Source organism: Bufo bufo, chromosome 3 (assembly GCF_905171765.1).
Source record: "Bufo bufo chromosome 3, aBufBuf1.1, whole genome shotgun sequence".
Classification (NCBI taxonomy): domain Eukaryota; kingdom Metazoa; phylum Chordata; class Amphibia; order Anura; family Bufonidae; genus Bufo; species Bufo bufo.
Genome location: NC_053391.1, coordinates 157,283,864 through 157,297,290, shown reverse-complemented (window position 1 = coordinate 157,297,290; position 13,427 = coordinate 157,283,864). Strand labels below are relative to the sequence as shown.

Genomic DNA, 13,427 nt, shown 5'->3' with positions numbered 1-13,427 from the left:
GTGGCCTCCACGTGCCTGTATGACCTCCCTACAACGCCTGTGCATGCTCCTGATGAGGTGGCGGACGGTCTCCTGAGGGATCTCCTCCCAGACCTGTACTAAAGCATCTGCCAACTCCTGGACAGTCTGTGGTGCAACGTGACGTTGGTGGATAGAGCGAGACATGATGTCCCAGATGTGCTTAATTGGATTCAGGTCTGGGGAACGAGCGGGCCAGTCCATAGCATCAATGCCTTCGTCTTGCAGGAACTGCTGACACACTCCAGCCACATGAGGTCTAGCATTGTCTTGCATTAGGAGGAACCCAGGGCCAACCGCACCAGCATATGGTCTCACAAGGGGTCTGAGGATCTCATCTCGGTACCTAATGGCAGTCAGGCTACCTCTGGCGAGCACATGGAGGGCTGTGCGGCCCTCCAAAGAAATGCCACCCCACCCCATTACTGACCCAATGCCAAACCGGTCATGCTAGAGGATGTTGCAGGCAGCAGAACGTTCTCCACGGCGTCTCAAGACTCTGTCACGTCTGTCACATGTGCTCAGTGTGAACCTGCTTTCATCTGTGAAGGGCACAGGGTGGTGAATTTGCCAATCTTGGTGTTCTCTGGCAAATGCCAAACGTCCTGTACGGTGTTGGTCTGTAAGCACAACCCCCACCTGTGGACGTCAGGCCCTCATATCACCCTCATGGAGTCTGTTTCTGACCGTTTGAGCAGACACATGCACATTTGTGGACTGCTGGAGGTCATTTTGCAGGGCTCTGGCAGTGCTCCTCCTGTTCCTCCTTGCACAAAGGCGGAGGTAGTGGTCCTGCTGCTGGGTTGTTGCCCTCCTACGGCCTCCTCCACGTCTCCTGATGTACTGGCCTGTCTCTTGGTAGCACCTCTATGCTCAGGACACTACGCTGACAGACACAGCAAACCTTCTTGCCACAGCTCGCATTGATGTGCCATCCTGGATAAGCTGTACTACCTGAGCAACTTGTGTGGGTTGTAGACTCCGTCTCATGCTACCACTAGAGTGAAAGCACCGCCAGCATTCAAAAGTGACCAAAACATCAGCCAGGAAGCATAGGAACTGAGAAGTGGTCTGGGGTCACCACCTGCATAACCACTCCTTTATTGGGGGTGTCTTGCTAATTGCCTATAATTTCCACCTGTTGTCTATCCCATTTGCACAACAGCATGTGAAATTGATTGTCACTCAGTGTTGCTTCCTAAGTGGACAGTTTGATTTCACAGAAGTGTGAGTGACTTGGAGTTACATTGTGTTGTTTAAGTGTTCCCTTTATTTTTTTGAGCAGTGTATATAGTTATGTATTGTATAGTAACTTTATGTTTTGGCCGTGCACACCAGTAGGAGGTATTGTTGGAAAATGGTTGGAAAGAACTGGGCTAACCACCCTCGCCTCTTGATAGGAGTGGGCTGATCCTGCATCTTGCCAGGAGGGTGAGTTGCTGTGTAGTCTTTGAAGGGAGAGGAAGCATACTGCAGAGCTCCATCTCCTTGTAAATATTCTCCAGAGAGACAACTCAATCCCACCTCAAGAAAACACTTGAAAGACAAGACAACAGAGTAATCAACAAAATTCTGAATTTCCGAAACTGCTGCAAGGTCAAAGACTACAGCTCAGACATCATTCACCCAAAATCACCACTAAGCCAGTTAAAGTTCCAGTCTGAACTTGACAGAGGACACCTATAAGCACAAGCAACCATTTGAAGACATCAAAGACATATCTCCTCAACTGGTGCCAGAGATTGCACTTTGAATCTGCTGCTATTGGTTGTACCATAAGTTATAATTTGCACTTAGTAAAAAGAGACGGTTCACTTTTGGCTTTATTATTCAAACTATATTTCCACTGTACTGTTCCCAGGGAGAAACTGCTTTAGGGAGTACACCATGATATAACACCTCATCTGGGTCAGTACTACTCCCATCCTCTTCATTAGCTCTCCATGGGCTCGCTGCACATATAATCAGAAGAAAGGGATGATAAGGCAGCACTCATTAAATGATGTACACCAGTGGTGCATTTCATATCATCTGCCATGTTGACAAGGGCGCTTTGCTAGATACTGTAAGTGTTATTTTTTAATTTTTAGCATAAAAGGCCTAAAAAAGTTAATGGGTTTCTGGATCCAAAAGAAAAGAGAAGACTCCACTTCATAGTGAGGACATTCAGTTTGGGCTGATTAATTAAACACATTAGTTGACATATGTGAGGGCTCTTGGAATAAGATGTGGGTTGCTCACACAAGGCTTCCTTTCTGGAGAAGTCAGGCATTTTCAGCCTGAGAGCCATCATGATAACTGCTGTGGACAATGAGAGAGATTTATCAATAATGTTGTTATTAGCACCAAAAACCTATCACTCCAACAATCAAAAGTGGTGCTTCATCTGCCTTATTTATCATTTGGCGCACACTTATTATAAAATTTTATTCCAGACTGAAAACTACCTTTTTTTTGTCTTAAACCCCATTTGCAACAAATTACTCCATATACAGATGTAGCAGGGTTAGCACTCCAGCTCTTAACTCAAATTTCTTAACTCGCGTTATCTTGAGAAAAAAGCCATTGAAAAGCAATTGAAGGTGTTTCCTTAGATTAGATAACACAACTCAGAAATCTCAGAAAACAGGATGTTAACTCTACTCCATCCGTATTAAATATGACATTTCATGCCTGTTTTGCATCTCTTGACAAAACCTGATTTGTCCCTGTGCAGAATTTTGACTTTCTTTAATAAAAATCGCAAATATCACATGTGCTATACTAGGTTTTATTTATTTTTATCCTACTTCATTTTTACACCACTTCATTTTTTTTTATATACACTGCTATTTGCTCCTTTTTGTTATTCACCACTTTAAATGAGGCATACCATACACCAGTTTGCTAGCCAGACATACTTTGGAGTACAAACAATTTTTTCTGGTGAAATTGATTCTTTCAAGAGAGAAAAAAAAGGTGAAAGAACTTGATATATTTGGCACAAGTAATATCTTTTTTATTTTCTGCAAATTGTAAGCAATTTTTGTGGTGAAACAACACTAGTAAATGCTCCCAAATATGTGTTTGATGTTCTAGAAAGTATCCCTAGAGCTTGATAGCTAGGGAGTTTTTATGTTTTGTCAGTGGCCTGATAACCTAGGATTTGTTTTTGTAATTAATTTGATGCCAAACTGGGAAAGCCCTTCACAGAGTGATACTCATGAAGCAGGTGGCAACAAAAATGGGAGTGGCCGTTTGAGAGGCATGGCTTCAATAATAGACCATGATCTCTTATTTAAGGTACAGTGCCATACCAATTCCATTACATAAACACAGTACTAGAACTAATCTAATAACATAAATATGACATCAGAACCAAGCTCAGCACAAAACATTCAGCACAAGAATTAAACAGGTTTTCTGGGATTTTAATATTGATGACTTATCCTCAGGAAACTTTGCAGGAAACTAGCAAGCTAGAAAAATTATTATTCAGGCACCTTTACACGGGGGATGGTGCCTTAAAAACCCTAGTGAGTTACGCAGAAACCTGGCTGTGCACCTGCTGGCCCTTTAAGAGCCAGAGAGAACACACGTGCGCACCCTACAGGTAGCAGGAGGTGCATCATATGAAAGAGAAGGCCACAGCCAGGATGGAGTGGAAAAGCAGCACTACTATGATGGCCATGCCCATGGTCAAGACTGAAGGAGGAAGCTTCTAAGAAGGACTGCTGCCTTGATGCTGTCAGCAAGTTCTCAGGATCTTTCTTCAGGATAGTGGGAAGAGAAATCCATAGATGCTGAGCATAAACAATGAAAAATGGAGAGTTGTCATTAAAATCCTCCAAGATATGAGGTTGACTTTTGCCGATGCAGGTGACTCGTTTGGAGGCTGGACTAAATCCAAAACCTATGCTGAAAATATACTTGAAGCCAGTGGTGGATCCAGAGCCTGGTCTCAGGAGCGGCACAGTCTGTCAGACTGTCACTGGCACTGCCGCAGTTGTCCACAACCCGTGAGATGAGGTCCCGTCCCTGTCCCGACTCCTCTGTTCTGGACTTCCAGTTCCCGGGCCTTGGTGGGGGTGCCTAATTAGAACGGCGCCGGATCGTACCGGCTTGATTCTGGTTGGCTGGCAGTAAGATGCACAGAGGAGGGGGGGTGGAAGGGACAGGGCGGGCCACCAATGTCGCCGGTGCCGCCACGCCAGTGTATGTGAAGGGGCCCTGAAAAACATATTACAGAGGACTTTTTTGAGGTCCAAACATAGTAAGATAACTATCTGTATATGTAGCGCGGCGCCAAAGGATCTCACTGCACTTACTATTATCCCTGGGTGCCGCTCCGTTCGCCCGCTGTGGCCCCGTTACCTTCTACAGTGCTGTATGGTAATTGCTACTATCTGAACACCAGGGAGGAGTCTGCCCTGTTTCTCCCTGGGCGTTCCTTCTCCCTGGCTGTAGCTCTGTCCAATCGCAGCGCAGAGCTCACGGCTTGGGAGATTTTTTTCTCCCTGGCTGTGATCTCTGCGCTGCGATTGGACAGCGATATAGCTAGGGAGAAGGAACCCCCAGGGAGAAACAGGGCCACAGCGGGCGAACGGAGCGGCGCCCACTCTCTCACTATATTTTTGGGGGCGGGGGGCCAATTGACCCGTTGCTCCCCCCTGGATCCACCAGTGCTTGAAGCAGAGATTGATAACTTTCTGAGGAGAGGTGAGATTGAATAGCTGGCTAGTGGCGGAGGACGAGAGTCACCACGTGAGACCCCAAGGTACATCCCATTGAGTTCAAGCAACCTAGGCCAGACAACACTTATGGGGGGGGGGCGTTCAGTTACTACGTGGGACTCTAGAGCACCAGGCCACATTGGCAGCAGCGAACCACTGCCAAATAATCTATACAGAAGGCAGATAAGTACAATCAAAATATATCTGCTTTATTATACACATTCATTAGCAACAAAATATTGGCAGTATATCAGCTACAAAATACTGGTATTATTTCTACATAATACTGTAACTGCTAAGGCTACTTTCACACTTGCGTTCAGAGCGGATCCGTCTGGTGTCTGCACAGACGGATCCGCTCCTATAATGCAGACGTTGGGATCCGTTCAGAACGGATCCGTCTGCATTATAGTTTAGAAAAAATTCTAAGTGTGAAAGTTGTTCAGACGGATCCGTCCAGACTTTACATTGAAAGACAATGGGGGACGGATCCGTTTGAAAATTGAGCCATATTGTGTCGACTTCAAACGGATCCGTCCCCATTGACTTACATTGTAAGTCTGGACGGATCCGTTTGCCTCCGCACGGCCAGGCGGACACCCGAACGCTGCAAGCAGCGTTCGGGTGTCCGCCGGCTGAGCGGAGCGGAGGCCAAACGGTGCAAGACTGATGCATTCTGAGCGGATCCGCATCCACTCAGAATGCATTTGGGCAGTAAGGATGCGTTCGGGGCCGCTTGTGAGAGCCTTCAAACAGAACTCACAAGCAGAGCCCCGAACGCTAGTGTGAAAGTAGCCTAACCTAACATTGGCACCTCTCACGTGTAATCCTCTGAATCTTTTATACTGTAGACCTCTATGAACAATTTTTCAAATATACAATAATATTATTTCCATTTTTTAAGTACTTATCATCTTTATATATTGGGCAATAATCATGTACTTACAGTGGCGTAGCTAGAAATGGGGCCCCCCTCCCCCGGTAATTTTTTCATAACCCCTTCCTTTCATGCCGACCCCATTCCTGTGGCTAGTAAAGATCACTCTCTCAGATCAGGCCCAGCAGCTGTTCCATCCATCTATACTGCCACTCTATATAATTTTATTGTGTAATACTGTTGAGGGGGCCCTGACAAAATCTTTTAGTCCTCCTCCTCCTGGATGGGCCCCTTCTGGGTCAGGGCCCCAAAGCAGCCACTTCCCCTGCTTCACCTATAGCTACACCCCTGTGTACTAATACAACTAACAAGACTAATATGGATTAATTTTGGGACTATTTTAAAAAAAAAAAAAAACATATATATTTGTATTGTTTCTTTTCTATATCTGTTGGGTTAATTACCTGTGTTATCTACATCTATATTTTCAGGTAATTGCCACTGCTCTATGGGATTATATACTGTATATGAGGATCTAGGTCAATGTGGGAATCCCATAGACCACTGACAATTTCACACAAGGGTACCCATGAGCTTATTGCTTCTAATATTTAAAATTTGGGAAATTAGTTTGACTTTATGCATTTATGAATTGTCCTTATCCAAGTTTTACTTATCTTACATATTCATGAATTGTTGTATTATTCTTATTTTTAATAATACATATGGGATGTACATTATGAATATATAGATTGAGATTCCTGTAAGTGTAACATTTTTTGTATATAATATTTGGCAGTGCTTAAGCCATTGGTTAGAGGACTTTAATCCATTGGAACCAGACGGGTGAGCCACTGTATAATTTCCTTTTTTCTAAGAGATCTCTAAATGTAGAACATTCACCTGAAGATCCATGGACACTCTAGCATACAGGGCAGTCCATATAGGGAAAACAAATACAACACCTACAATACCATAGAATTTCAGTGGCAAAATTCTGATGTGCGCACCTGGAGATGTGTAGAAATAGAGGCAGCATCCCCAAAAAATGAAGAAATTAATGCTTTAATTCAAATGGTAATCCAATACCAGACAATATTTTTTTGGGATGCTGCCTCTATTTCTACACATCGCCAGGGGCGCACATCTGGATTTTGCAACTGAAATTCTATGGTACTGTAGGTGCTGTATTTGTTTTCCTTTTTTAGCATACAGGATAGAATTGTTTCTGTAAGACGTCACAGACAATACGTCTAAGACATCTAAGGACCTTCCCTGACATAATGTGGGTACGTACCAGATCACTAAAGCATGGCACAAGAAATTGCTAGCAGAACTGGAGTCCAGGAAGGCCAGTTCAGTGAACCAGATATTAAAATAGGACAGAACCACAGGAATTGTCAGTTTCAGAGAGAAATCATCTTCACCTAGGGTTGTCTCTCCTATAGACCCTAATCACTGGAGTTTCCTGACTTGAGGGGACAATTTCTGACAAAATGACCCTTACCACCACAAAGAAGACACAATTTGCTCATGCATCTGTGCTGGAGCTTCTCATTAGACAACTTGCTTTATCCAGCTGCATGAGCTCTACAGGATGGGATGAAGAAGAAGGAGGCAAAGTTTCTGTAAAGGAGGTACCAGTTGTGGTGTTCTTCTTTCTTGAGCAGATTCTCCGATGCATTTTCTGAAGGGAAGATGTATGCGAGTAGCCAGTGAGATCAATTCATCCAGGGCAGCTGGAAGGTCTCAAAAAGAGGCTACTAATGGAAGATATATACTGGCACCCCCGAAGGGTGGAACAGACTGAGGTTGCAGAGCTGGTGCTGCAGCTTGTGGACATGAAGCAGAGACAGTAATATCATCCAGGCGTGCAGAGATTGTGTTCAAATACTGGAGAAGTTGCTTCTATGACTGCGTTGGTTAGTCAACTCCTTGGACACGTCCTGTAGATTCAACTTGGGTGGACCTCCTGACGAATCCGTGAGGGTGAAATGCACGTCAAGGTGTTTTTCTGGTTCATCCATTATCTCCCTCCCCCGATCATGTGCACAGGTGAGTTTAGAGGTGTTTGATAATTGTTTTTTTATTTTTGAGTTTAATTTTCATTTTAATTTTCATTCCTGCGCCTCTCTGTTTGATGGCTATAGAAGTATTATTTACAGAGATGTCAATGATAAAATTCTCTTGACCAGTAAAATAGTATAACAATTATTATTACCTCCAAGATCATAGACTGTGTGAAACTCAGAGAGGTCAAAAGCTTGTACAATATCTTTTCCACAAATATTCCATGTTGAGTCCATAAAATGCATAAAAGTTGTCATGTCCTCTTCTGATCTAATATTAAACAATCATAAATGAATTAGTTATGTTAAAAACAAGAACAGCCTCTTATGCCTCAATTTTTAAGAGGTCGCTAACTTTACTAAAAACATTTTATGTCAAAGAGATATACCAAAAGTTTTGATCAGTGGGGGTTTGAGCACTGAGACACCCACCAATCCTAGAATGTTTTAATTCTATCCTCAGTAGGGGGATAGTATGCACACTTCTCTCGACTTATGTTATAGCGATCACTGGTGGTCTGAGAATGTAGACCACAGCTGATCTAAACTTTTGATATGTTTCTATGACATATCAAAAGTTTTTTGAAAATTTAGCAACCGTTTATACAACTAGGAAATCGGTAACCTTGCAGGTGTTTTCATTTTGTTTTCCTCTTTGGTTGCTAATTGGATTTGGTACATATTTTATGTCCACCCCTGAGTTTCTATGACTGAAAGTTGCAATTTCGTAGTGGTTTACTTTACGTTAACATATTTTTAATATCACAGTAAGGCCTCATGCACACGAACGTACTTTCTTTCCGTATCCATTCTGGTTTTTTTGCGGACTGTATGCGGAACCATTCATTTCAATGGGTCCGCAAAAAAAACCCGGAAGTTACTCCGTGTGCATTCCGTTTCCACATGTCCATATTTCTGTTCTGAAAAAAAATAGAACATGTCGTATTATTGTCCACATTACGGACAAGGATAGGACTGTTCCATTAGGGGCCAGCTGTTCCGTTCTGCAAAATACGGAATGCACACGGATGTCATCCGTATTTTTTGCGGATCTGTTTTTGGTGACCGCAAAATACATACGGTCGTGTGCATGAGGCCTATGTATGTGGTTACATTTTGTACTTAAAGGGGTTGTCCAGGTTCAGAGCTGAACCCGGACATTCCCATATTTTCACCCAGGCAGCCCCCCTGACAAGTGCATCAGAGCATTTCATGCTACAATGCTATCTTTTGCCCTGCACTGAATTGCCCATGGCAAAGGCTTTTTCAGGAGATCTGCTGATTTACCGGGCTCTTCTTTGAGGATTGCACCCAGCAGTAAGGCCTGGTGACGTCACTGTCACGGACGTTCCAGTGGCAGGTACCAGGAGATCGGAGAGACTGGCAACTTGTGGGTTAAATTGACAAGTTGACAAAATGCTGGGAGTTGTAGTTTTGCAACAGCTGGAGGCATGCTGGTTGGGAAACACTGTTTTAGGGGACCTAAAGCGTGAGAAGTAGTTTGGAATCCAAATGCGTAAAAAATGCCCTGTGAAATCGTAAAGAAACTCATTGGAATTTGGGCCCCTTTGCGCACCTAGGCTGCAAAAAAGTGTCACACATGTGGTATCGCCGTACTCAGGAGAAGTAGGGCAATGTGTTTTGGGGTGTATTTTTACATATACCCATGCTGGGTGAGAGAAATATCTCTGTAAAAGACAACTTTTCTCATTTTTTTATACAAAGTTGTCATTTTACAGAGATATTTATCTCACCCAGCAAGGGTATATGTAAGAATATACCCCAAAACGTATTGCCCTACCTCTCCTGAGTACGGCGATACGACATGTGTGACACTTTTTTGCAGCCTAGGTGCGCAAATGGGCCCAAATTCCAATGAGTATCTTTCCGATTTCACAGGGCATTTTTTACGCAATTGGATTCCAAACTCCTTCTCACGCTTTAGGGCCCCTAAAATGCCAGGGCAGTATAAATAACCCACAAGTGACCCCATTTTGGAAAGAAGATACCCCAAGGTATTCCGTGAGGGGCATGGCGAGTTCCTAGAATATTTTTTTTTTGGCACAAGTTAGCGGAAAATGATATATATATATTTTTTCTTACAAAGTCTCATATTCCACTAACTTGTGACAAAAAATACAATTTTACATGAACTCGCCATGCCCCTCACAAAATACCTTGGGGTGTCTTCTTTCCAAAATGGGGTCACTTATTTCTACATTCATTACATTCATTATGTACAGTACAGACCAAAAGTTTGGACACACCTTCTCATTCAAAGAGTTTTCTTTATTTTCAAGACTATGAAAATTGTAGATTCACACTGAAGGCATCAAAACTATTTGTTATGTATATAATGTGTTATGTATATAATTCCACATGTGTTAATTCATAGTTTTGATGCCTTCATAGTCATGAAAATAAGGAAAACTCTTTGAATGAGAAGGTGTGTCCAAACTTTTGGTCTGTACTGTACATCACATCGTATGAGGAGGGACATGCAATCCAGACCCCAATATATAATCTCCAGTCCCTGATTTTAACAGTTATAATATATTTTTGATAAAACGCACCGAAAATGTGAAGAAACCGCATATGCGTTTCTTCAATTTTTTGGTCTATCTTTTAGTTTATTCATAATTGGGATATTCATTGACCTAATTACATATGTTTTTATACTTTATTTATATGTACTGTACCATATATGGATATTTTAGATATTAATATAATCATTTTATTGAAAAAAAGAAAAAAACGCATCGAAGATGTGAAGAAATCGCATATGCGTTTATAATTGTTTTTATAATACGTATATATGGCACTGAGTCCCAGCTGCTTTAAAATGACCAATTAGTAGGAATACCTATCCAGATTATATATCCCAGAAAGGAAACTGAAATCCACATCCATGTCTTCCGAATCCCTCACTGTCCCAACATGCAATGCTCCAATAAAGGATAATGTATAAAAAAGAACATTTGGCCAACACTGTTATCACCACTGAAGAAGGGGTCCTTTTACCCCGAAACGCGTATGGTAATAACAGTGAGGGACCACCAAGAAAGAAGCGCTTACAACTACATATTTCCTCATTTGGAAGTAAAGCAACTACGAAGCTAACCTCCTGCATCTAAAGAGATTTGAAATCCCCGCCTGGAATCACAAGTCACATGACCGCACAGTAAACCACGTGGGACGCCACACAGGTCCTGGCAGGTCACAGCGGTGAAACAAAGCTATACCGCTGCAACAAATATCCAAGAGCGTGGGAAACTCTACTCACAGGTCCTTGCAGCTTACAACAGAGCAACACACTAAAAAGCTCCAGTGTACAAGCGGACCAACCATAGTAGAAGACGCAGGAGTGGTAAACTACCATGTTATATAAGTACCGTTTGTGTACATATTTAATTATATGACTTTGATGCCTAACCTATTGTGGCATTCATCTGCATCAGACTCTATCTCTCTGGGCCACATCCTATGGGATAACTTACAAAAGTTACGGTGAATAGCCCCGTTTTGGCGCAATTGACTCAGTGCAATCGATCTTTAGGTCTTTTACAAGGTTTTTATATATTATTGTTGTTTTTTTATGTATATTGTTGTTATGCAACATGTTGTATATATTATGTGTGTGATATACACTATACAGGGAGTGCAGAATTATTAGGCAAATGAGTATTTTGACCACATCATCCTCTTTATGCATGTTGTCTTACTCCAAGCTGTATAGGCTCGAAAGCTTACTACCAATTAAGCATATTAGGTGATGTGCATCTCTGTAATGAGAAGGGGTGTTGTCTAATGACATCAACACCCTATATTAGGTGTGCATAATTATTAGGCAACTTCCTTTCCTTTGGCAAAATGGGTCAAAAGAAGGACTTGACAGGCTCAGAAAAGTCAAAAATAGTGAGATATCTTGCAGAGGGATGCAGCACTCTTAAAATTGCAAAGCTTCTGAAGCGTGATCATCGAACAATCAAGCGTTTCATTCAAAATAGTCAACAGGGTCGCAAGAAGCGTGTGGAAAAACCAAGGCGCAAAATAACTGCCCATGAACTGAGAAAAGTCAAGCGTGCAGCTGCCAAGATGCCACTTGCCACCAGTTTGGCCATATTTCAGAGCTGCAACATCACTGGAGTGCCCAAAAGCACAAGGTGTGCAATACTCAGAGACATGGCCAAGGTAAGAAAGGCTGAAAGACGACCACTACTGAACAAGACACACAAGCTGAAACGTCAAGACTGGGCCAAGAAATATCTCAAGACTGATTTTTCTAAGGTTTTATGGACTGATGAAATGAGAGTGAGTCTTGATGGGCCAGATGGATGGGCCCGTGGCTGGATTGGTAAAGGGCAGAGAGCTCCAGTCCGACTCAGATGCCAGCAAGGTGGAGGTGGAGTACTGGTTTGGGCTGGTATCATCAAAGAAGAGCTTGTGGGGCCTTTTCGGGTTGAGGATGGAGTCAAGCTCAACTCCCAGTCCTACTGCCAGTTTCTGGAAGACACCTTCTTCAAGCAGTGGTACAGGAAGAAGTCTGCATCCTTCAAGAAAAAACATGATGTTCATGCAGGACAATGCTCCATCACACGCGTCCAAGTACTCCACAGCGTGGCTGGCAAGAAAGGGTATAAAAGAATGAAATCTAATGACATGGCCTCCTTGTTCACCTGATCTGAACCCCATTGAGAACCTGTGGTCCATCATCAAATGTGAGATTTACAAGGAGGGAAAACAGTACACCTCTCTGAACAGTGTCTGGGAGGCTGTGGTTGCTGCTGGACGCAATGTTGATGGTGAACAGATCAAAACACTGACAGAATCCATGGATGGCAGGCTTTTGAGTGTCCTTGCAAAGAAAGGTGGCTATATTGGTCACTGATTTGTTTTTGTTTTGTTTTGAATGTCAGAAATGTATATTTGTGAATGTTGAGATGTTATATTGGTTTCACTGGTAAAAATAAATAATTGAAATGGGTATATATTTGTTTTTTGTTAAGTTGCCTAATAATTATGCACAGTTATAGTCACCTGCACACACAGATATCCCCCTAAGATAGCTAAAACTAAAAACAAAAATATTCAGCTTTGATATTAATGAGTTTTTTGGGTTCATTGAGAACATGGTTATTGTTCAATAATAAAATTAATCCTCAAAAATACAACTTGCCTAATAATTCTGCACTCCCTGTAAAATGTATTCTGATATAATCCAACCTGGCTATATGTTTGCCTGATACTGAGTGACGCCCAACCCAGTTTATTCCTTTTTTTCACTTTATTAGCAGTAGGGAGTGCTGTGGGGCAGTGCACCTTTCCAAAAGTGGAGCAGTGAGTGAGACACCATTTTTTCCGTATTTGCAATTTCTCATTTCTCTTCTCCCTTTGGTTGAGCTCCCACTGATCCATTATGGATATCTGGCAACATATGGATACCAAGTATAAGATAATACAGTCGTGGACAAAAGTTTTGAGAATAACATAAATATTGGAAATTGGAAAAGTTGCTGCTTAAGTTTTTATAATAGCACTTTGCATATATTCCAGAATGTTATGAAGAGTGATCAGATGAATTGCATAGTTCTTCTTTGCCATGAAAATTTACTTAATCCCAAAAAAACCTTTCCACTGCATTTCATTGCTGTCTTTAAAGGACCTGCTGAGATCATTTCAGTAATCGTCTTGCTAACTCAGGTGAGAATGTTGACAAGCACAAGGCTGGAGATCATTATGTCAGGCTGATTG

General features: G+C 42.3%; 1 protein-coding gene across 1 annotated transcript in view; it reads right to left on the bottom strand.

The window, feature by feature from the left end:
• The window catches only part of LOC120994867 (acetylserotonin O-methyltransferase-like), a 393,295-nt gene that overhangs the window by 177,683 nt on the left and 202,185 nt on the right, over positions 1-13,427 (bottom strand). The window contains exon 5 of the mRNA XM_040423734.1: positions 7,829-7,947. Within this exon, the coding sequence (XP_040279668.1) occupies positions 7,829-7,947 (119 nt within the window). The remainder of the gene's footprint in view (positions 1-7,828; positions 7,948-13,427) is intronic.